Here is a 24530-nt window from a genome sequence, read left to right as displayed (position 1 = left end):
CAGAATACTATTACACAAGCTTACAATTAGACAAGAAACCACAAAGACATTCAGCCACACAGAAACAGTCACAGACAGTTAGACACACAACTGCCCATAGTCAACAGCCCCACAATGTCACAGAAACAGTCAGCTCCACTCACATACAGATACATAGTCACATAGGCTCAGTCAACCGCACAGAATCACAAAGCATAGGAAATCCCATATAGTAGGGTTTCCCAGGTGGCGCTAGTGGTAAAGAACCAAGCTGCCAATGCAGGAGTCAAAGAGACGCGAGTTCGATCCCTGGGTTGAGAAGATTCCCTGGAGGAGGGCATAGCAACCCACTCCAATATTCTTGCCTGGAGAATCCCCATGGACAAAGAAGCCTGGCGGGCTACAGTCCATAGGGTCTTACAGAGTCGGATACAACTGAAGCGACTTAGCACGCACGCACATACAGTAACTTGGTTAGCAAGCTTCCTGGGACAAACTGGCAGACAGTTTGGGCTGAGATCGTCCACCTGAGCCCACCTCCTCTCACAGAACCCCATTAAAGGAGACCTCGAGATCCGGGCTCGTGATTTCTAGTACTCATTTTCTCGAGCCTCAGCTGCCTCTTTTAACTCCAGAATCTCTCTGCACTCGCCCCCTACAACTGACCAACCAAGAGCGGGCCGAGCCCCTCCTAGGGCCAATCAGAGCAGAAATACAGCAGGCCAATCGGATTGACCGGCTCGCCTTCAGCTCCGCCCCCCCGGCCCCCCTGCTTACCGGTACTTCCGCTCCTTAAAGGGGGTTAAGGTATCTCCTCTAGGCGCGCCGCTTCCACCTGCAAGGCTGCCGTAGCCCCTTTAAAAGGCAGAGCCGTGAAAGAGCACGTTCCTAGGACGAACCAATGACAAGCCCCATTTAGCCTCTGTCCCGCCCATCCCCACCGGAGGTCGAAAGTCTCGTTCTATGGCCTGTGGCCTGTGCAGTGAACCCGGAGGCTCCAGGTGAGGATTCGCGAGAGGGGCGAAGGGTGCAAAGGGCCAGGGCACTTGGTGGGAGCCGCCCTGCTCAGACGCCTCCAATTCTCCAGGTCGGCTGTGATTGTTCTGCTTGCCCGCTCGCTGCCCATATGGCCCTGAGAGGCGTCTACGCGCGGCTACTGAACCGCGGACCCGGCCTACGAGTCTTTCGTTCATGGAGCTCGGCGACAGCGCAGACCGGTCAGTGCTGGACCTGGGGTGGAATGGGGAGGGACAAACGAGGCTCGGGAGCTTTTTCGGGGTGATTTTTCCCGTCCTGTGTTTGCAGAGAAAGGCGAGAAGACCCAGAGTCGATCGGCCAAGCGTAAGGACCCCTGGTTGTGCCGTGCGTCTGCGCCCCTCGTCCAACAGTCCCCTCGTCCAACTGTCTGTCTGTCCCCGATGGGTTCTGTCCCAGAATCCGAGGGCTGCCCAGGCGGGGAGGCAGGGCCGTGGCCAGGGCCAGAGGCGCTGAGGCAGTGAGTTTCCCCAGAAAGACCTCTTTGCCAGTCCTGTCTGCAGCCGACATTAGTTGAGGGTTGAGGGGTGGGGCTGAGGATTCTCGGGGAGAGGAGGGCGTGGTGGTCGGGTGGACAGGGCTGAGTAGAGTCCCACTCCCTCCAACCCCGCCCAGCTTCGCGGCCTGAGTTTGACTGGAGGGACCCCCTGTTGCTGGAGGAGCAGCTGACAGCAGATGAGATCCTCATCAGGGACACCTTCCGCACCTATTGCCAGGAGCGCCTCATGCCCCGCATCCTGCTGGCCAATCGCAACGAAGGTGCTCAGGCAGGCGGGTGGGCACTCTGGAGCTCCCACTGCCACCTGAACCTGCACCCTCCATCATGCACACCAGCTCTGCCTGCTCTGGCTGGGCTTTAGAGCACCTCTGGCTCTGGGCTAGTGCTCCAGAGGGCTAAGGCTGGGCCTGAAGTTGGGGCATCTATCCCTTTGCAGTTTTTCACCGGGAGATCATCTCAGAGATGGGGGAGCTCGGTATGCTGGGCCCCACAATCCAAGGTAAGGACACATTTCTCTCCATACTCTGCAGCCTTCCACTGTGTCTTGAAAAGCCCCTTTCTTTCCCTGAGCCTAGTTTCCCAGTCTGCAAAGAGAGGCTGTTAAGTCTCTGAAGCGGCTGTGGGGATGAAATTAATAAACCCTCAAGCTAGAGCCAGCTTGGTGCCCTCTCCTTGGGTGCTCCTATGGGGCTCTGTCTCTTGGGCAACAGGAATCACTGGTCTCAAGTGGGCAGGGCTTTGTTCCACATTGTTCTATTTCTCTCCCCTCCCCACCCAACCCTGGCCCATTCCACCCCCCCCCCCCCCCCAGGGTATAGCTGTGCTGGAGTCTCATCGGTGGCCTACGGGCTCCTGGCCCGAGAGCTGGAGCGAGTGGACAGCGGCTACAGGTCAGCAATGAGTGTCCAGTCTTCCCTTGTCATGTACCCTATCTATGCGTATGGCAGCGAGGAGCAGAAGCAGAAGTACCTGCCCCGGCTGGGTGAGTAGCCGCCTGGGGAGCCTGGTGGACAGAAGATAGTCCCAGTGATCTGAAATGCAGGGCCAGGGCTGTCGCTCAGGCCTGCTTTGTGTTCTCACCTCTAAGGGTATTGCCAATGGCCGCTCAGGCCCCCTGCCAGACCCTGGACCCCACCCCACATCTGATTCTCCTAGGTCTCTCTTGACTCTGCCCCTTTCTCACCACCATTATATCCCCTGTGATTTGCTTTCTCTGCTCCCCATTGCAGCCCAAAGTTTAGAGTCTAACTTTAAACTTTAAAAGTTTAAAGTCTAACTTTAAACTTTAAAAGTTTAAAGTCTTAACTTCCCAACTGGATCCACAAGACCCCACGTGGGCAGGCCTCTGCTGACCTTTCCAGCTCATCTCTGACTATCCCCTTGACTGCTCCTTTGCAGTTGGACTCAGCAGCTTGGAATTCTCAGTTGTGCCCCTGGACTTTTGCACATCCTGGTCTCACTGCCAGGACTGCTCTTCTGCATACCTCTTCCTGCTTAACTCCTTTTCAGTGCCCTTCAAGACAGTTTAGCCAACCCCTTCCCCACTCCTGTTTGGACCTCCCCCCATTATGGCATTGTGACTATGACCTGGGTGAAATATCTGTTCCCCCCACCACCTGGGAGTGCCGTAAGGGCAGGGCCAGGTCTGTCTTGGCCTGGCTCAGTGGAAAGGCCCGCAGTTTTCAGTAGAGGGATTGGATGGGGGACCGGCAGCCTCATGATCTCATCTCATGCCTGCAGCCAAGGGGGAGCTGCTGGGCTGCTTTGGGCTCACAGAGCCCAACCACGGGAGTGACCCTAGTGGCATGGAGACCAGAGCCCGCCACAACCCATCCAGCAGGAGCTACATCCTCAACGGGTCCAAGACCTGGTGAGGCGGGAGCCTGGGGTCCTCAGGCAGGTGGGCAGGGGCAGTGGGTGATGGCCAGACCCCTCACTACCTGTCCCGCCTCCAGGATCACCAACTCGCCTGTGGCCGACTTGCTGATAGTATGGGCTCGGTGTGAGGATAGCTGCATTCGGGGCTTCCTGCTGGAGAAGGGGATGCGGGGCCTCTCAACCCCCAGGATTGAGGGCAAGTTCTCTCTGCGGGCATCATCCACAGGGATGATTATTATGGATGATGTGGAGGTGCCAGAGGAGAATGTGCTGCCCGGGGTGTCTGGTCTGGCGGTAAGCAGCAGCCACCTTGGGAACTGATAGCAAGTCACCTGCTGCTTCTCTTTTCTTGGGCAGGCCCCTTGCGAGGGACCCAGCTGGGGAAGAGATACCCATGGAGCCAAACAGTAGTGACTTGGAGAGGCCCTGCCTGGCTCACTGATGTGTGCTGAAACTGCCCCCCTCTCCTTTTTAATTTTTAGCTGTGCTGGGTGTTCGTTTTTTGTCTAATTGCAGTGAGCGGGGGCTACTCTCTAGTTGCGGTGTGTAGGCTTCTGTAGTTGTGGTGCCCGGGTTCTAGAGCACAGTTCAACAGTTGCACACTGGCTTGTTGCTCTGTGGCATGTGGGATCTTCCTGGACCAGAGAGCAAACCTGTATCTCCTGCATTGGCAGGTGGATTCTTTACCACTGAGCCACAAGGGAAACCCAAAACCGCCCCATTTTGGTGACCATCTTACTCAAGCTGGCTTGGCCTGGGACGCATAGAGGCCTGAACCAACTTAATTCTGCTTGCATGGGCATCTTCCTGTCTCTTTACCTCAGACCCTAGATCTGAGCCTCCTGTCCAGATCTTGGACTGGGGAGAACTGTATGAAAACCAAGAGTGAGTAGGCAAGAAGCGAAACCCTATGTGCATTGTTGGCTCTGATGCCAAAGCCATGTGTGACTTCAACAGTCGTCCTGAGTCTCCCTGGTTGACACTGACTGCGTATCAGGGGTGTCTGGGGAGGGGGCACTTAATAGTTCTCTACAGGTTCTCTCATCTGTTGGTGGGGCTGAGGCCCTGTCTCAACCCTACAGGGTCCCTTCGGCTGCCTAAACAACGCCCGCTATGGCATCACATGGGGTGTGCTTGGAGCCGCTGAGTTCTGTTTGCACACGGCCCGGCAGTACACTCTGGACAGGTGTGTGGGGGCTACATGACAACGCCCAGGGGTGTGGGGCGGGAGGCTCGGGCTCCATCACTTACCCCTCCACCCTTGGCGCCCAGCCACCAGACCTAAGTTCCCTGCTCTGTGAATTGGCCGAAGAAGTCCTTCTGAGCAAAGAGGGGCTCAGTCAACAGCAGGGCCAGGGTGAGCTGAGTGGGGACACAGCTCACTCTGGGGCAGCCTGGAAAGGCCCTAGGATAGGTCTGGGGGGTGCCTTCCTCTGTAAGATTTGCCTTGACCTTGCCTGCATAGGATCCAGTTTGGTGTCCCACTGGCCAAGAACCAACTGATTCAGAAAAAGCTGGCGGACATGCTCACTGAGATCACATTGGGCCTTCATGCCTGCCTGCAGCTCGGCCGCTTGAAGGATCAAGACAAGTAGGGGCTCTGTGTGTGGGAAGGGGCAGGCAGCTATGGCAGGAGGACCCAGTGCCTCTTCCAGGAGTGGTGGTTGGGCCTTGGAGAGAGGACCTTCCTGCCTGGTGGCCCCTGGGGACCCCGCCCTGCCTACCTCTCTCTCACCGGGAGCCATGTCCGCTGCTGTGATGTAACCCTTCTCCCGGCTGGCTTTGCCTGGGGGGTAGGGATGCCTGGGTGCCCAGAGCAGGGTCAGCTCTTTGTAACCCAGTGTTTGTGACGTCTGTGCTGTTTCCAGGGCCGCCCCGGAAATGGTCTCTTTGCTGAAGAGGAATAACTGTGGGAAGGCCCTGGACATTGCTCGCCAGGCCCGAGACATGCTGGGGGGGAATGGGATTTCTGATGAGTATCACGTGATCCGGCATGTCATGAACCTGGAGTCTGTGAACACCTATGAAGGTGGGGGCTGGACTCCTGGGGTGTGGGGGGGGAGGTTCACAGTGGCCTCACATCTGGGAAAGGGGACAGCAAGGAGGGGCAGGGGCAGCAGGCTCAGCTCCTGCTGTCAGCTGTTTGGCACCAGTTGGCAGCATGATGTGGGCAAGTCCCCCCCTTGGTCCCGCATCTGGAGTGGCCCACAGGGGGACCATGGAAATACACACTCCCAGTCCTTTCCCCCGTCATGCTCGAGGAGGGATGTTCCCAAGCCCGCTTACGGCTTCCTCGGGCATCCCCAAATGGTACAACACCCAGTGGGCTGGCGAATTCAAGGAGGTAAGTGTGCAGCTACGCACAGGAATCAGCACTCCATTTTACATGTGAAAAAGAAAAACGGTAAATCATTGGCAGGCTGTGGTGTTTGCACCTGGTAACTGGTTGTGACTCCCGTGGGGCCAAGAACCCCTTGCCTCGTAGGAAGACAGACATAGAAAAAGATAATTAAAAAGAAAAAAGGTGTGGGGACTTCCCTGATGGCCCCGTAGTTAGGACTTGGCGTGTCCACTGCGGTGGCCTGGGTTTAGTCCTTGGCTGGGGAACAAAGATCCCACAAGCCAAGGTGTGGATGAAAAAAAGAAGAGAGATGTGTAATTCTAGTGTGAGCCACGCAGACTAGAGGGAGCTGTAACAGGACTCAGTCTCTGAGGGAGAAAGTGGAACCATATGAAGCCTTGAGGGAGGTGTAGTTCCCTGGGCAGAGACGGAAGTAGCGTCCAGTGCTGTCTGAGTGGGGCATTCCAGACGGCAAAAGGGAGGGGTCGGGGATTCTACAGGCATGACAGGGACCCTGAGGACAAGCTGAGGGGACCTCCGGGTAGTTTTATGCAGGGGAGGGGCGGGATCAGATTTGCACTTTAGGAAGAAAAGAGAATTATTTTGCTCCATAAAAGGGAGGGCATAGTCTCCGGTTTCTGCCTTGGGAAGCTAAGGAAGAACAGATGAGAACATGGAGGGCTGTAGAGTGTTCCCTTTGTGGATGTGGGATGGGATGTGGGATGTGTGGCTTGGGGCAGTGGCTCCAGGATGAGGGGGGCAGGGATCAGCTGGGACAGGCAATTAATTGTCCGATGTTTGCTTTCCTGTCCCTCCTTCGGGTAAGAAAGGGCCTGATCCATTTCCCACAGAGCTCATTAGCTCTTTCCACCTCTGCGGAAAGAAAGCATGGCTGGGTTGAAAATCAAACATTTAATCAACTGTGGGGTTGGGGTGGGGTGAATCTGGGAGAGTACCAAAGCTGGGCCCGTGGTGGGGGCTGGACTTGCTGTGCTTTGAGGCCTGGCACAAAGAGCCTCGGTTGGGTTTTGTTTGTTTTTGCCAAAGAAGCATTGCAGAACTCTGAAAAACAATTTTCTCAGCATGGCCCAAACGGTGGCCTTCCTTGGTGGCTGTCACTAAGAGTGACTCTCCTGGTAGCTGTCAGCATTCGCCATCTTTGTGAATCTGTTCTTCTTCCAGAGTAGTAGCCTGTGGGGGGACAGGAAGATTGACTTTAAAAGCAATTTGTGCGGGATTTCCCTGGTGGGCCAGTGGTTAGGACTCTGCGCTTCCACTGCAAGGGACACAGTCAGGGAATTAAGATCCCTGGTTGGGGAACTAAGATCCCACATGCCATGTGGCACATCCAAAATAAATAAGCAAAATTAAAAAAATAAAATAAAGGGAAATTGTGAGCTGTTCAGACTGTAAACTGACTCTGCATTTATTTGTCCAGGTACTCATGATATCCATGCTCTGATCCTCGGAAGGGCTATCACAGGGATCCAGGCGTTCGTGGCCAGCAAGTGAACCCACTTCACCTGGGAGCCCAGATGGCACCAAACCCCTCTCCAGGGAGACACAGGGCTTGGAGCTTAGTTGGAGAGGTGGCAGATGGAGCCAGTTCTTCTGGTGGGAAGTGAGAGACACTGATTTTTAAATATCAAAATTTCCCTTTTGAAGTCATTCAGATGTGTTCCCTAAAGAGAAGATGGGACTTTCTGTACTGAGTGTCTCAATCCAGTTTTGACCGTGGACAGGCATGGACTCTACCTGCCTTGGAACAGAGGCTCCTCGACAGGGGAGCAGGGAAGCAACTTGTGAGACCCACCAGTGTCTAAGTGAACTGCTCCATCCACACGGCAAGCATTCACTCTGCACCCTCTGACCCTCCCATCTGGGGGCAAGTGCCTTACGCTGGACGCTGGAGCAGAATGAGGGGTAAAGAGAGAGAATAATAAAGAGTGTGCATGTCTGACCCCACCGTGTTGGATCACATTTTCTGGTAACCAGTAACAGGAAAAAGGAACACGTGAAAGGGCTGTGAGGCATATTGGGACCCAGCAGGGATTTCCCCAGCCCAGAAGTGATCTGGGCCATGTCGGAGTCTTGGGCTTGGCTGTAATAAATAAACCCAGGTGGGCACTGCCAGGGCTCGGGGCTGAGAGCAAAGGGGACTTTGTCCTTTTTGTCACCCACCACAGAGTGGACACACAGTGTAGGAAATAACAGTCTGGCTTTAGTTCGGACACACCACGTACAGGCGCGTGGGGCCATGCGTAGGGTGGCCAGAGCACTGGGGCCTTTGCAGACAGTGGCTCCTGTGGGGTTTAGGGCCTGGCGATACTAAAATCCTTGCTCTCTGTTGATATTTACTTTAAAACTTTTTTTTTTTTCTGGCCATACCTCATGGCATGTGGGATCTTAGTTTCCTCACCAGGGACTGAACCCGTGCCCCCTGCATTGGGATCATGGAGTCTTAACCATTGGACAGCCAGGGAAGTCCCTGCCGACATTTACTTTCATTTTAGCCCCTACAACTCTCATACCTCAGGCTGGACACAAAGGTCTTTGTACACAGTTTCCACGGTGTGGCACACTTGTTTGAGCTCTGTTTCCAGGTGACTGATCTTTGCCATCTTTTGGGTGAACTCTTGGAGCTTTTCCTGGATGATCTTGTTGTGGTGATTATAAATCTGATACATCCTCTCCTCGAGCTTCTCTGTCAGGTCTGAAACCTTTGAAAGAATAAGAGATGCTCTTAGAAAATCAAACAAGAGGCGTCAAGAGACATTTTTTCTGACTGGCTCTTTAGGATTTCTGCAGTTTATCTTATAAAAGTGGTAAAAACAACTCTGGTGACTGGCAGTGAAAAGGCCTATGTTAAATTTTTCTTTTTTTTTATGAGAAATATTTTCAACTTGATTCATCTTCAAAAAGTGATTAAAAACATGATTCAAGACACAGTAAAAGTTTATGTCAAACAAAGTAGAAGAATGCAACTTTACATATATATATTACATATATGTATTATATTATTATATATTACATATAATTATATATTATATAATCTATAATTATATATTTGTGATTATAACTATAATTATAATTATATAATTGATATATAATATATAATTCTATAATATATATAAAATATATATATAACATATAGTTATATTAAATTATACATATATAATTATGTAATATATAATTATATATTACTTATAATATATATATGTATTAGTGTAACCTTATCCCAGATCATTTTTCTTTTTAAAAAGAAAGGTGCAAAATTATGTATATAATTTTGCTCAGCCAGGTTAGGAGGTAAGTATCTAGAACAGAGACTAGAGGAAAACATGCAACAAAGTGGCCTCTGGGTGATGGTATCATCTGAATATTTTTATCTTTTTTTTCCTGCTATGTTATATTTTTCTCTAAATTTGCTATATACCAGGTAGGTAGGAATGCGGCTGAGGGAGGAAGTCAGCCTGTCATTGAGAGATGATGTGTGGAATTCACAAGTTGTCTGACTTACAGGACACATTCTGAAGAAGCATCGGGGACAACTATTAATAACAGACCTGAACATAATATTAGGTTTTGTTAGACATAAGCCCCAGGCATGCTCAGGGACTTTCACTTTCCCAAATCATGTGACTTCTGGAGGACAAGTGGGTGTGATAACTCAGGTTATGCCTCAGTCCCCTCCTGCCACAGCCATTAGCCCAGCATGAAGGTAAGGGGCTAGTCTGTGATACAGGTGAATCTTGGCTTCTCATCCTGGCTCTCTCACTCAGGCAAATCATTTCCAAACCTTACTTTGCCCGTCTGCAATATGGTCCAAGCTCTTCTCTGCAGGATTGCTCTAAGGGTGAAATCAGGTGCCATACACAAACTGTCTAGAACATGTGGGGAACATGACAGCAGTTCATTGCCTCCCCCTTTATGTTTCACATAAGGAACACCCCCTCCCTTTCCCTGGGCTTCTGCAGTATGTGGGGGGAATCAGTCACCTTGATCTTGAGGCTGTCTCTGAAGTTGGTCATGAGGGCATGGTCCTTCTGTCTGCTCTCGTTGATGTTTTCTATCAGCTCCTGGGCCCTCTTCTTCAGCATGTCGATGCTCGAGTCCAGAGAGGAAAAGTAGGGTCCTGACTTTCCTTCCAGCATCATCAGCTGGCGGTTGGCACTGGAGGTGGCGACAGAGGGGCTAGAAACCTGACTTCTGAAAGTATAGGAAACTTGAGATCAGCACCAAACTTTCCTGAAAGTGGCTGATCTGAATTAGCCCTGTGGTGGGAGGAGAACCTGCATCTCGTGTTTCCTGTTGGTGACACTTGTTTATTTCATTCACACCCCCTCCCCTCCCCTGCCCCTGAGGGGAAGGGACAGCTTAAGAGTCGGCCTACCAATGCAGGGGGACATGGGTTTAATCCCTGCTCTGAGAGGATTCCACGTTCTGTGGAGCAACTAAGCCTGTGCACCACAACTACTGAGCCTGGGCTCTAGAGCCCATGCACACAACAACTGAAGCCCACACACACTAGAGCCTGAGCTCCGCAACAAGAGAAGCCACCAAGATAAGTCCTTGAACCACAGCTAGAAAGTAGCCCTCCCTCTCCACAGTTAGAGAAAGCCTGTGCACAGCAACCAAGACCCAGTGTAGCCAAAAATAATTTAATAAAAACATTAAAAAAATACCCCCAGAAGAGTTTGTTCCACATTGTGTGTGCTAAGTCACTTCAGTCATGTCTGACTCTTTGCGACCCATGGACTGTAGCCTGCCAGGCTCCTCTGTCAATGGGATTCTCCAGGCAAGAATACTGGAGTGGGTTGCCACGCCCTCCTCTAGAGGATCTTCCTGACCCAGGGATCCAGCTCATGTCTCTACGTCTCTTTCATTGGCAGGCAAGTTCTTCACCACTAGTGCCACTTAGGAGGTAGTACTAGTACTGTACATGTGACTATAATTATGCAATTCGACTAAATGCATAGTTAGTGAAATGGTGAAAAAAGGTCAGCTGTCTAAAAAAGCTAAATAGAATGAACAAAGGTGAACCTAATAAAATACAACTATTAAATCAAGTGTGGGCAAAACGATATATCAGGGCCAAGAGCAGAAAAATTTATAAGTATTTTGCATACAGATTGCTTTGTCAAGGCCTGTAAGTTTTTGCTCTGCTTTAGAAAAACAAAAGTGGGGGACTTCCCTGGTGGCCCAGTGTTTTTAAGACTCGGTGCTCCCAATGCGCATTGCTGGGTTTGTTCCCTGGTCAGGGAACTATTGATAGATCCCACATGCTGCAACGAAAGATTCTGAGAGCCACAACTAAGACCTGGCACAGTTAAAAGAAAAGACGGTAAAAGAAATAAAAACACAAAAGTGGAAATTGTCGGTAATGCATATGAATGAGGTTTATGCAAAAAAAAAAAAAGTTGTGATCTGATCAACAGATCCATTGGTGTTTTAAATTAAGATAAAATGTTTAAAGGGCTTCCCTGGTGGCCCAGTAATTAAGAATCAGTTTGGCAATGCTGGGGAACACCAGTTTGATCACATATGTTGTCAAACAACTAAGCCTGAGGGCCACAACTATTGAGCCTGTGCTCTAGAGTCCAAGAGCTGCAACTATGGAGGCCCGTGCACCCTAGAGCCGGTGCTCTGCTACAAAAGAAGCCACTGCAATGGGAAACCCACACACCACAACTAGAGAGTAGCCCCTACTCACTGCAACTAGAGAAAGCCTTCATGCAGCAATGAAGACCCACCACGGCCAAAAAATAAATAAATCTTTTTTTTTAAAGAAAGATAAAGGGTTTAAGGTAAGATGCTTTTCTTTTTGTGGCCATTTTTTTTGTTTTCTCTGCCCTGCCCCATGCTAAGGTACCCGCTTCATCTTGCTGCACCTTCACAACCACACTCTGGTGTCTGTCCCCATTGTCTTTACCTCATCGCTGAGGACACAGGCTCAGCACGACTGTGTCACTTTCTCAGGATCCCTAGTCTGTGCAGAGCTGGGTGTGGCACCCAGCTGGCCTGACCCCCAGCCTGGGCCGTTTCCTCCGAAGTTCTCGTTTTCCTTCTCACCCTGAGGTGCTTCCAGCTCTGAATGGCTGAGACTCGGAGGTGCCAACACAGCAGCTCTTCCACACACCAGTTCACACACAACCATAAAGCCATGACCGCAAGCCAGGCACAGCTACTGAGAAAAACACATCTTCATTTTTGGATGCTTCCGCCACACAAATATTTTTCTTGGCTTTTCTCCAACTGCTTGAGCTCTTTCTTCTGGCTCAGGATACAACCACAGGGAAACTTGAGTGCATGACAGCCAGGGTGGCCAGGCTCTCATTGACACAGAAGTCCTCAGGCCTGAGACTGTGTCCCCTGGCTGTGTCCTGGTTCTCATGTTCTCCTTACCAGATGGGTTTTTTGTCCTTGGGCCTTTGCACTTGTTCTCTGACAGTGAGACCTAGCCTAGGCTACTACCTCGTTTGTTTTTAAAATTTTTTTATTTTTGGCTGTGCTCTTTGCTGCTGCACGTACTTTCTCTAGCTGCAATGACCAGGGGCTACTCTCTAGTTGTGGTGTGTGGGTTTCCCATTGTGGTGGCTTCTCTTATTGCAGAACACAAGCTCTAGGCACTCGGGCTTCAACACTTGTGGTATGTGGGCTCAGTAGTTGTGGCACATGGGCTGAGTTGTTCCCTGACATGTGGGATCTTCCTGGACCAGGGATTGAACCCGTGTCCCCTGCGTTGGCACGCAGATTCTTAACCACTGAGGTACCAGGGAAGCCCCTGATGCCTCTTTTGAAGCGCCGCCTATGACCCCGTGCCTATCTCTACCACTGTGCGCTTGTCTCTGATGCCGCTCTTATCTCCCCATTTATCTCTGCATTCCCAGCATCCAGCACATTTTGAGTCCTCCACTCATACGAGTGAACAAACGAGTGAATGAAGGACACTGATCTAGTCCTCCCTATTCTGGCATTACACAGCGCATGCAAGTTCATCTGCCTGCAGAGCCAGACGCTTGTGTTCAGAGCATCTGTCACAGATGCTCTGTGTTCAGGCACACCCGAGAAGGTGTGCCTCTGATCAAGGCAGATATTTTATAGCAAAACCTTACTGATAGAAAACAAAGACCAACTAAAGGCTCCCTGGGGCATCCCTGTAAAAAAAGGTTTTGCTGTCCTCTTGACCTGCCTCTCATGGGAAGAATAATAATAGTGCATCGAATAAATGAATGAGTGATTAGGAAGGGCTTTTATTACCATCCACACTCCCATGTTTCCCAAACTTACCCCCAACCCACGCCTCTCCTCTGAGCTCCCAGTAAGGTACCTGACTACCCCTAGGCCCTCTCCACTTGGCTGTTCCAGAGGCATTTCAAACTTCTCCAAATTTGCACACCAACTCAAAGTTGTCCACCCTCCTCCTGTCATTGAAGAACACCAAAAGTCACCTGGTACCCAAGCCAGAAACTTGGCAGCCACCCTGGAGCCTGGCTTCTCTCTGTCCTTCCAAATCCCCTCACAAAATCAGACTTCTCTGGTGGTCAGATGGTTAAGAATCTGCCAATGCAGGGGACATGACTTTGACCCCTGGTTCTGGAAGATCTTACATGCCATGGGGCAACTAAGCTCCTGCGCCTCAACTACTGAAGCCCACATACCCTAGAGCCTGTGATCCACAACAAGAGAAGCCACAGCTCCACACCAACAGTAGCCCTTGCTCACTGCAACTAGAGAAAGCCTGCATGAAGCACCGAAGACCCAGTGCAGCCATAAATAAATACATAAAATTTCTTAAAAACGAAAAGATTAAAAAAAAAAAAAACCCAACAGAAACAAATCCCATCACAAAATCAGACTAGCCTGGTGCTCCAGTGCCTAAGAATCTGCCTGCCAATGCAGGGGACAAGGGTTTGATCCCTGGAAGATCCCTCCTGCCCTAGGGCAACAAAGCCCCAGGGCCACAACTACTGAATCCTCTCACCTAAAGCCCATGCTCCAACACAGGAGAAGGCCAAGCACAAGAGTAGCCTCTGCTATCCACAACTAGAGAAAGCCTGTGTGAAGCAACAAAGACCCAGCACAACCTAAAATAAACTAATTTAAAAAGAATCCTGTCACAAAATCCTTTCATTTCCACCTCCTAATTTCTCCCAAATCTATCATCTCTTTCCCACCAACCATTTGCAACCCTATACCTACTGTTCCTACTTGGGCCTTAGGGCCCTTTGAACCACAATCAGAAATCCCATTTCTGCTCCACAGCCTACAAGACACCCCCGCCTCCCACCCCCAGCTGCAGGATCAAGTAAATTCCCTAGTACAGCACACAAGGCTTTCCAGGGCTGTGGAAAGGCCTCCATCTTCTCTTTTCACCCTCCACTCCCAGCAATTTGGAACCTTCCACAATTTCACCAAATCCATTAGCCTTTGCCTGAAATGACTTTTCTTTTCTGTCAACTTCATGATACAGCATTCAGAGCACCCCTACCTCACCATCACTTACTAATCACAACACTGCCAGTTTGTATGCTCAATTCCCTCCAGGCGCCCTATGCACTCTGGGCAGAGAGTGCATTGTATTCATTCCAGAGGCATCACCACTGTTTCCTGAACACCTAAATGAAAGAATAACCATCTGAGACGGATGTAACATTCTTGCTCTTAAGGCACTTTGTACCCGCAGTTGCTTTGTTGTCCCCACTGTATAAGGGTTCTGAAATTAAAATCAATGAGAGAACCAGGTGTTTCTTTTTTGTGTCATTGCTCATGACCTGCTTGAGCTGCTAACTGTTCAAAGTCGCTCCTTTCTCAGGCTCAAGGGATGAAGCTGGAACCCGTCTCCGTGGCAGCTACACAAATGGTGAAAAATCACTTGAAATTGGCTCATTCAAATTTCGTGGTGGGACAAAGGCCTGCATCAGATGTCTGCAGAGAGCATCTTGATTTTCCCCAACCTCCCCTTTGGGGTTTTATTCCTTTCCATTTCATTTTTCTTAATACTCAGCAGCTGCATATTAATCAGGACGCTAATGAATCATAGGCTTCTCTGGGCCTGCATTCACCAATTAACTTTAATAAACAAAACACACCGTGTCCTCTCCACTGGCTTCCCTGGTTCTCAGGCCTGCTTCTGTTGCCCAACCCTGGATGGAGGCCAGGGACTGGAAGTGGGCCCAACAGAGCAGGCTGCCTGCGCTCAGGGTGGGGCAGTGGGGGGCAGGGGTGGGGGTTGTGAACACATCCCTATGCTCATCTATGATAGTCTGTCCTAAGGAGTCCCTAATTCAGCTTTGAGGATTAGGACCTAGTTTCCGAGCAGGGCCCACGCTGGCAGGAGGCCCAGGAATGGCGGAGGAAATGGGTCTAAGCAAAGAGACCATCTGTTCGCTCCAGGTAAAGCTGTGATTGGCAGGCGTGAGAGCCAGAGCCCCCCGCTGGTGGGGGCCCTCCCTCCACGGGCCTCTAACAGATACACAAGTAAACAATTCGCCAGCCACTTACGACCACTGCAGGCGGTGGTCCCGGGAGGGGAGGTGAGCTAATCAAACATTCAAGGAGGAACACAACAGCATCTCTGGCACTTTGGCAAAATGATGTTTTGCTGAAGCACAGCCAGGAAAGGGGAAGGTTTGATTGAAGCTGCAGAGCCCACTCCTTTCACCCTCTGCTCATCTCTCGTGAAATGTGTTCACATTTTAATCATGTCACTGACAGTCTGCTGAGGGATCTGTTAACTGGCCCTTACGTTGGTTCTAATCCATGTTTTTCAACCCAAAGCTCTTTTAGAACTCCTCAAAGTCTCAATGATTTGCAATTGTCTGTGTCTCCTCACCACTTAGATCACCATCTAAACATACTATTTGCAGGAAGGTGTTATCAAACAAACTAGTTCTCTTTCTTTTTTCTGGTCTCCAATAAATAGCACACACTTGGAAACCATTCCACACTGTGCTCTGTTTTACAACTGAGGCCTCTGGGAGGCAAGAGGAAGCTGGCTTTCTGCCTACAGTCCTCAGCGGCCCTGTCCTGAGCCTCATTCTATTCCCAGGTGAGCTCCTTCATGGAAACAGTGACTCCCACAGCGCCATCTCTCTGGCCCCCGGCCCCACCCATCCTGAGTGCTCGGTCAGAAAGTCCAACCCTGTCCTGGACTTATTCATGCGTGTGTCTCTCAGTTCAGTTCAGTCGCTCAGTCATGTCCGACTCTGTGACTCTATGGACTGCAGCACACCAGGCCTCCCTGTCCATCACTAACTCCCGGAGCTTGCTCAAACTCATGTCCATCCAGTTGGTGATGCCATCCAACCATCTCATCCTCTGTCGTCCCCTTCTCCTCCAGCTTTCAATCTTTCCCAGCATCAGGGTCTTTTCAAATCAGTCAGTTCTTCGCATCAGGTGGCCAAATTATTGGAGTTTCAGCTTCAGCATCAGTCCTTCCAATGAATATTCAGGAATGATTTCCTTTAGGATGGACTGGTTGGATCTCCTTGCAGTCCAAGGGACTCTCAAGAGTCTTCTCCAACACCACAGTTCAAAAGCATCAATTCTTCCGCGCTCAGCTTTCTTTATAGTTCAACTCTCACATCCACACATGACTACTTGTAAAACCATTAACTTTGACTAGATGGACCTTTGTTGGCAAAGTAACGTCTCTGCTTTTTAATATGCTGTCTAGGCTGGTCATAGCTTTTCTTCCAAGGAGCAAGTGTCTTAATTTCATGGCTGCAGTCACCATCTGCAGTGATCTTGGAGCCCAAAAAGATAAAGTCTCTCACTGTTTCTATTGATTCTCCATCTATTTGTCATAAACTGATGGGACTGGATACCATGACCTTAGTTTTCTGAATGTTGAGTTTTAAACCAACTTTTTGACTCTCCTCTTTCACTTTGATCAAGAGGCTCTTTAGTTCTTCTTTGCCTTCTGCCACAAGGGTGGTATCATCTGCATATCTGAGGTTATTGATATTTCTCCCAGCAATCCTGATTCTAAGATTGTGTATGTCTCTGGCCACTTCAAACTCAGCAAGGGCAGAATGCAACTCGTGCCTCTGCCAGTTGGAAACCAAACCACCTCGAGCCAGAAAGCGGGCAGCCCTTTCTGTGCTGGTAAGCATTTAGCAACTGGCTCTCTAGAGGCAGGGGAAACCTTGATTTGTAGTATTCAACTTTCATGGTGCACAGACTCCCACTATAGCCAATTTCAAGATACCAACATGAAGTCGCTAAATGCCAGGCTGGGAAGAGAGTGTAGAACTGGCTCCTGCTGGTAGGAGCAAGCTCCAGGCTCTAGCACACTGCAGCTGGGAGACCTCGTCAGCTCATCCCTTTTCTCATGCCTCAATAAATGAACCGCCCCCCCCACCCCACTCAATTTTCTCTCCATCTGCCCTGCTAGACATCCTGCAGAAGCCTCCCACCTATCTCCCAGGTCCACTCCCACCCCCTCCCACCCATTCTTCACAGAACAGCTGGTGTCTTTTTATAACAGGAACCTGAGCATGTCACTTCTCTGATTTCAGCCATTCCCCACCTTGGTATCTACCTAACAGAAACAAAAACTTATACATGGATATTCACAGCAGCCTTATTCACAAGAACCAAAGAACAGAAACAATCTAAATTTCCAACAGCTGATGAGTGGATAAATAAAATGTGGTACATCCATAGTTTAGAATATTATTCAGCTATATAGAGGAATGAAGTTCTGATACATGTTACAACATGGATGAATCCTGAAGACATTATGCTCGGTGAAAGAAGCCAGTCACAAAGGATCACACAATTGTATGATTTCATTTATATGAAATATCCAGCAGAGGCAAATTGTAGAGATAGAAAGTAGAATTGTTGCCAGGGACTAGGAAGGACATGGGCTTGCCAGGTGGCACTAGTGGTAAAGAACCCGCCTGCCAATACAGGAGACATAGGAGATGCAGGTTCAATCCATGTTTCAGGAAGATCTCTTGGAGGAGAACATGGCAACCCACTCCAGTATAATTGCCTGGAGAATCCCATGGACAGAGGAGCCTGATGGGCTACAGTCCATGGGGTCGCAAAGAGTCAGACATGACTGAATGAACACACACATGCATGATTACAGAGGATATGTTTTCCCAGCAACCTGACCTCTTTCATGTCAGTGCTTGTTCAATAAATGCCTTTTTTTATCAGATGGAAGCACTGAGAATGTATGAGCCTGTCTGTCCAATGTAACCAGGGTATCACTATCACCAATCACGAAGCCTGACACACTGGCCTTCCCTGTCCCTATCTCAGAGACTTGCAGCTCCCTCTGCTTGGAATGTATGGACCTCTGGACGCCTCCTGGCTGGCTCCTCCTTATGTGACCTCCTTAGAGATCAACTATTCCAAACTCCCTATCACTCTAGTTGCTCCTTCTCAGTTTTGTTTCTTTACAGCACTTGCCACCAATTGAAATGACATTAAAAAAATTATCTTTTAGAAAGTTCAGTTCAGTTGCTCAGTCATGTCCAACTCTTTGCAACCTCATGGACTGCAGCATGCCAGGCTTCCCTGTTCATCACCAACTCCCTGAGCTTGCTCAAGCTCATGTTCATTGAGTTGGTGATGCCATCCAACCATCTCATCCTCCGTTATCCCCTTCTCCTCTTGCCTTCAATCTTTCCCAGCATCAGGGTCTTTTCCAATGAGTCAGTTCTTCACATCAGGTGGCCAAAGTACTGGAGCTTCAGCTCCAGCATCAGTCCTTCCAATAAATATTCAGGGTTGATTTCCTTTAGAACTGACTAGTTTGATCTCCTTTCTGTCCAAGGGACTCTCAAGAGTCTTCTCCAGCACCACAGTTTGAAAGCATCAATTCTTTGGTGCTCAGCCTTCTTTATGGTCCAACTCTCACATCCATATGTGACTACAGGAAAAACTATAGCTCTGACTACACGGATCTTTGTCAGCAAGGTGATGTCTCTTTTTAATATGCTGTCTAGGTTGGTCATAGCTTTTCTTCTTTTAATATGCTGTCTAGGTTGGTCATGACTTTTAGAAAGTCAGCTTGGCAATAGACCCAACATAGTCAACACAATATTGAAGAAGAATGAAATTGGGAGGACTGATGCTACTTGATGTGATACCAGTGAAAGAATATAAAATAGACCAGTGGAACAGACTAGAGCCCAGAAATAGACCCACACACATGTAGTCAACTTATCTTTGACAAAGGAACAAAGAAAATTCAGCGGAGAGGAGAATCTTTTCAACAAATGGAGTTGTAACAATTAGACATACACATGCAAAAAAAGTGAAGTTAGACACAGATCTTGCACCTTTCACAAAAATTTTCTCAAAACAGATATCATAGCCCTAAACGTAAAACTATGGCAGAAAGTGAAGAAGAACTAAAGAGTCTCTTGATGAAAGTGAAAGAGGAGAGTGAAAAAGTTGACTTAAAACTCAACATTCAGGAAACTAAGATCATGGCATCTGGTCCCATCACTTCATGGCAAATGGGGAAACAATGGAAACAGTGACAGACTATTTTTTGGGGGCTCCAAAATCACTGCAGATGGTGACTGCAGCCATGAAATTAAAAGACACTTGCTCCTTGGAAGAAAAGCTATGACCAACCTAGACAGCACATTCAAAAGCAGAGACATCACTTTGCCAACAAAGTTCCATCTAGTCAAAGTTATGGTTTTTCCAGTAGTCATGTATGGATGTGAGAGTTGGGCTACAAAGAAAGCTGAGCGCCGAAGAATTGATGCTTTTGAACTGTGGTGTTGGAGAAGACTCTTGAGGGTCCCTTGGACTGCAAGGAGATCCAACCAGTCCATCCTAAAGGAAATCATTCCTGAATATTCATTGGAAGGACTGATGTTGAAGCTGAAACTCCAATACTTTGGCCACGTGATGTGAAGAACTGACTCATTTGAAAAGACCCTGATGCTGGGAACGACTGAAGGTGGGAGGAGAAGGGGACGACAGAGGATGAGATGGTTGGATGGCATCACCGACTCGATGGACATGAGTTTGAGTAAGCTCCAGGAGTTGGGGATGGACAGGGAAGCCTGGCATGCTGCAGTCCATGGGGTCACAAAGAGTCGGACACTACTGAGTGACTGAACTGAACTGAAATGTAAAACACAAAACTATAAAACTCCTATAAGACATCATAGGGGAAAATATAAGTGACTTTGGCATTGGTGGTGACTTCTTAGACACAATATCAAAACAAAGAATTGGTAAATTGGACTTCATTAAAATTTAATACTTCTACTCTGTAAAAGACACCATTAAGAGAATGAAAAGACCCGTCACAGACTGGGGCAAATCTTTAAAGAACACAAACCTGGAGCTTCCCTGGTGGCTCAGTGGTAAAGAATTGCCTGCCAGTGCAGGAGACATAGGTTTGATCCCTGGTCTGGGAAGATTCCACATGCCTTGGGGCAACTAAGCCTGTACACCACAACTACTGAGCCCACATGCTGTAACTACTGAAGTCTGCACGCCCTCAAGCCCATGCTCCACAACAAGAGAAGTCACCACAATGAGAAGCCTGGGCACCACAACTAGAGAAAAGCCCACAGAGCAAATATGACCCAGCATAACCTAAATAAATAAATAAATAAATAAATAAAATTATTTTTTAAAGACAAAAAATAAGACTTAAAAAAAAACCCCTGCAAATCTGATAAAGGCCTGACATCCAAAATATTCAAAGAACTCATGAAACTCAGCAATAAACAAATAATCAAAAAAAAAAAAAGAAAGAAACATCCAATTTAAAAACAGTCAAAGATCTGGACACCATACCAAAAGTTGTGCAGATGTCAAATAAGCATATGGAAAGATGTTTAACTTCATACTTCATAATGAAGTTTCAAATCAACATAACAATGCTACCACCATTAGAATGGGGAAACCTAAAACACTGACAACACCAAATGCTGGTGAGGATGTAGAACAACGGGAACACTCATTCACTGAAAACAGGAATGCAAAATGGTTCAGCCACTTTGGAAGACATTTTGGCCGTTTCTTTCAAAACTAAAAATATTCTTACCATATGATCTAGCAATTGTGCTCCTTGGTATTTACCCAAAGGAGTTGAAAATTTACATCTACACAAAACCTGCACACAAATGTTTACTGTAACTACATAAACAACTAAATTGATAAAACTTGGAAGCATAATTGCTGAAACTTAAAAGCAACCAAGATGTCGTTCAATAGGTGAAAAGAAGTCAGCTCCAAGAGAGTAGGAATTCTGATTTGTTCACTATTGTATCCTCAGCATCTAAAACAGGGTTTGGGAAAAGGAGACCCTTGATAAATATCTGGTGAATAAATGTGCAAGACAAGAATGTCTTTTTAAAGTAATCTGTAACACTGCTCTTTTTCTTGCTCCAAAATCACAATTTCTGTTAGTTTTATCTTCTTAAATCTAGCCAAAATTTGACTACTTCTCATCACCTCCATGGATCTACCCTAGGTGAAGTCACAGTCATTTTGCACCTAAATTTTTCCAGTTGCCTTATCACTGGCCTCCCTGCTTTCAATCCAGCCTTTGATAATCTATTCTCTACTCAGCAGCCAGAGGAAGGCTTTTAAAACTTTAGTCCAATGGACTATGGTGGTTTAGTCACTATGTCCGACTCTTGTGACCCCATGGACTGTAGCCTGCCAGGGTCCTCTATCCATGGGATTCTCCAAGCAAAAATACTGGAATGGGTTGCCATTTCCTTCTCCAGGGATCTTCCTGACCCAGGAATCGAACCCCAGGCCCCAGGTCTCCTGGACTGCAGGCAGATTCTTTACTGATTGAGCTACAAGAGAAGCCCAGTGGACTACACTTCGTAAAAGGGCCAGACAGGAACACTTCCATTTTGCAGGCCATATGGTCTGGGTAGCTTCTGGAGAAGCAGCCCTGTCCTAATAAAAGTTTATTAACAATAATCCTGGAACTTCCCTGGTGGTCCAGTGGTTAAGACTCCATGCTTCCATTGTAGGAGGCTCAGGTCCCATCCCTGGTCAGGGAACTAAGATTCCACACGCCACAGCCCATTCCCCCTCGCCAAAAAAAAAAAAAAAACAAAAAAAAAAACAACGCCTCACCCTGCAGTAGTCAATTCCTGTTGCTCCTCTAATTCCACATCTTTTCATGGGTAACTATCACCCAAAGTCCCATCACCTGTCTAACTGTATCTCTTATTATTTCCCTCTTACCCATGCTTGCTGCAGCACAATCCTCCCTTGGGGCCTTTGCAGCTGCTGTTTCTTGGCCTGGAATGTAGTCCTCCCTACCCTCATGGTTCTCTTATCATCTCCTCCATGAAGCCTTCCCTGAGCCTCTAATCTAAACTGGCCATCTGCCACACTCTCCCTATTTTTTTCCCCAGAACACTCAGCATCCCCTGACTACCATATATTTCTGAGTTTATAGACTTTATCCTAGAATGTCAGCTCAATGCTATTGATACCGTGAAGGGCCCTGTGGGGCTCCTGGGCTTAAGACCTTTCTGTGGCCCCTGTTTCTTTTGATTACAGGAAACAACATTCACTCAGCCTCCATGCTTCCCTGAGTTCCAATGGGCTGATTCAAACAGTTGTTAGGGAAAGGAAGGGATGGGAGACCTGGGAGAAACAGTCAAAAGTAGCCTTGGGCCAAAGTCCTATTTCCCCACCAGGGGATATACACAATATCTTTGAGCTATTTCTGCAGATACTGATATCCCTTCCAGGTAGAAGAAGCTGATGATTAATGATGGTAGGCTGCCCACAAACTGGTAGACCCCAGATCAGCTGGACTTGAAGGTTGATGCTGACTCCTACTTCCCTCACCATCACCCCCTCAGAACAATGCAAGCCTGTCATTACATTGATCCGCATCACCTACCCTGACCACAAACCCTGTCTATAAGACCTTCCCCCAGGAGGGGGGGGGGGCAGAGTTCTTGAGGTGCTAATCTACTGTGTTCCCTCTTTGTCTGGCAAAGAAATTTCTCCTCCATAACTCTCTGTATTTCTGTTCAGCATCAGTGCACAGAGCCAAGATTTTGGCATCACTGTGTCTCCAGTGTTTCCATCCCAGGCACATGGGAGATTGTGGACGAGTATGTGCAACAAATGCACCAAGAGCAGACAATGGAAGGGTCTGGAAGAAGAAAAGGGTAAATGAGGGACTCAAGGGTCTGTTTGGGTCCGATAGACCGGGTTCTTCCTCACCTAGCTGGCCCTTGACAAGCCTCCTCATCGCGGGTCTCCTCACCCTGCTGCTGTTCCTGGTTCTCCCCCAGCAGCTGTGGCTCCTGGTCCTTGAACTCTACGTGGGGCATGTCCACCTGTGAGCACAGCTAGCGCTTGAGAGGTCAAAGGAGGGAGGGAGGGGAGGAAGTGGTCAGGTCCCCCTCCTCCCTCCCCTTCAACCCTGAGCACCTCTGGGTGCTGCTGCGGCATGCTGTGGACCTGCAGGAGAGATGGGCGGGGCTGGGATGGGCACCACGAGGACGGGGGCGTGGACCGGGGGGACCCTGTGCCTGGAGCACAGGAGGACTGAGGTGGGGAGACCTGGAGGGGACGGGGTGAGGCCTGGGTCTCCTGCTGGGGTGCTAGGGTGCCTGGGCTCCTAATTGGTGTGTAAGTCGGCTCGAGTGCTTCGAGGAGAGAGAAGTAGGAGAAAAAGAAGAGAAACGGGTGCGGTGCGTGGGTGTCTGAGTCTTTCTCTACCCTACTCCTGACACGCGCCATGGGTGGAAGTAGGTCCTTCTGGCCAGGGCTGTCAGCGCGTCAGTCACACGGTTAGTCAGAGCCCGGGAGGTCAGTCAGGAAATCGGGGCCCAGCCGGGCGAGGAGCGGCCTGTATGGCAGGAGACAAGCGGCCGGCCTCGGGTTCGTCGGGGAAGCCCAAGATCGCTGCCGTTCCCTGCCTGTCAGCCCGCCGCCCGCGCGAAGGAAATAAGTGCAGCGTACTCCCTGTCGCTCCATTCCGTCTTTTCCCGCCTTCTCGTTCGTGCCCTCTGCGCAACGCTGGCTCCGCCCCCTGAACGCTCCGCCCCCACGCATGCGTAGCGGCGCGAACCTTGGGCCCTGCCTCTTTTAGCGAACTTGCGCGCGCAGCGCGGCCGGAGCGGCCGTTAAGTGTCGGTTGGGCTGTCCAGGCGCTGCGCGCGCAGCCCGCACAGTCGGGAAGAGCCGGTGGTTCGCGCGCAGAAGGCACAGCCGGGAAGAGCCGGTGGTTTCTGTGCTCGCGTGTGCGCATGTGTGAGGAGGCACCAGGGCACAAGGTGAGCGGCGGAATACCTTGCACCATGTGTTCATTCGTATGTTTCAGTTCATTTTTCATCTGCTCAGCCCAAAGAAATCTTGCCAATAAAAAATTCTGACTTTTGCTGTCATTTGATTACGACCTACTGCCCTTTCTGAAAAAAGCTGATGTAATTACCACCTTGAATCAGTTATCTGCGCTCCAAAACCAGAAGCTCCTTGAAATGGCGTCGCTGGCCCTGACAGAGTTGAGCCCATACCCTTCAATGATAATGAATAGTGGCAACAGTAGTCATAATTGGCACACGAGGAGAAAATATTTAAGAACTTGTATCCAATATCTACAAAGACCTCTTGGAAGTCAGTAAGGCAGAAAAAATAAAGGGGGCGGCGGGAGGGGGACAGACGATTTGAAACGGTGTGTGCAAAGGCCCGGAGGTGTTTGAGGAGCAGTCGTGCCTGGTGGGGAGAGCAGGGATTGGCGGAAGCAGTGGGTGAAGGATGAAGAGTTTGGTAGGGGCTGGGCTGAGTCAAGGTCAAGGTTTGGGACTTTGTCCT

General features: G+C 49.2%; 2 protein-coding genes across 5 annotated transcripts; one reads left to right on the top strand and one right to left on the bottom strand.

Annotated features, from left to right (window-relative positions):
• Positions 1-848: 848 nt before the first annotated feature.
• On the top strand, positions 849-7693 carry GCDH (glutaryl-CoA dehydrogenase). Its single transcript, XM_055543323.1, has 12 exons — positions 849-980; positions 1067-1196; positions 1285-1320; positions 1630-1773; positions 1950-2012; positions 2325-2495; positions 3254-3383; positions 3469-3685; positions 4474-4577; positions 4857-4982; positions 5260-5420; positions 7171-7693. Exons 2-12 carry the CDS (start codon positions 1106-1108, stop codon positions 7242-7244), a joined length of 1317 nt encoding a protein of 438 aa, XP_055399298.1. The 5' UTR covers positions 849-980; positions 1067-1105; the 3' UTR covers positions 7245-7693.
• SYCE2 (synaptonemal complex central element protein 2) lies at positions 6630-23815 on the bottom strand. 4 transcript variants are annotated; one of them, XM_055543333.1, is made up of 5 exons: positions 23679-23815; positions 22935-23050; positions 9731-9941; positions 8264-8452; positions 6630-6923 (listed from the first exon to the last, which is right to left on the bottom strand). In XM_055543333.1, the coding sequence occupies exons 1-5, from the start codon at positions 23769-23771 to the stop codon at positions 6876-6878; spliced, it is 657 nt and encodes a 218-aa protein (XP_055399308.1). In that variant the 5' UTR covers positions 23772-23815; the 3' UTR covers positions 6630-6875. The 4 variants fall into 4 exon arrangements, with proteins under 4 accessions (XP_055399308.1, XP_055399314.1, XP_055399316.1 ...); XM_055543339.1 differs by having other exon boundaries at positions 9731-9938; XM_055543341.1 differs by having other exon boundaries at positions 9731-9905.
• Positions 23816-24530: the final 715 nt, after the last annotated feature.

The sequence above is a fragment of the Bubalus kerabau genome, chromosome 1, assembly GCF_029407905.1.
Source record: "Bubalus kerabau isolate K-KA32 ecotype Philippines breed swamp buffalo chromosome 1, PCC_UOA_SB_1v2, whole genome shotgun sequence".
NCBI classification, from domain to species: Eukaryota; Metazoa; Chordata; class Mammalia; order Artiodactyla; family Bovidae; genus Bubalus; species Bubalus kerabau.
The sequence above is the reverse complement of the archived record's forward strand: the minus strand, read 5'-3'. Positions and strand labels throughout refer to the sequence as shown.

Bases quoted from the DNA above. Each gene is read 5' to 3' on its own strand.
- GCDH (XM_055543323.1), top strand. From the start codon at position 1,106: ATGGCCCTGAGAGGCGTCTACGCGCGGCTACTGAACCGCGGACCCGGC. The intron at 3,384-3,468 runs GTGAGGCGGGAG...TCCCGCCTCCAG, and splicing joins CTCAACGGGTCCAAGACCTG to GATCACCAACTCGCCTGTGG. The intron at 3,686-4,473 runs GTAAGCAGCAGC...TCAACCCTACAG, and splicing joins CCGGGGTGTCTGGTCTGGCG to GGTCCCTTCGGCTGCCTAAA.
- SYCE2 (XM_055543333.1), bottom strand. From the start codon at position 23,771: ATGCGTGGGGGCGGAGCGTTCAGGGGGCGGAGCCAGCGTTGCGCAGAG. The intron at 23,051-23,678 runs GTACGCTGCACT...CTGTGCTCACAG, and splicing joins ACGGAATGGAGCGACAGGGA to GTGGACATGCCCCACGTAGA. The intron at 8,453-9,730 runs GTGACTGATTCC...ATTCTTTCAAAG, and splicing joins GAGACAGCCTCAAGATCAAG to GTTTCAGACCTGACAGAGAA.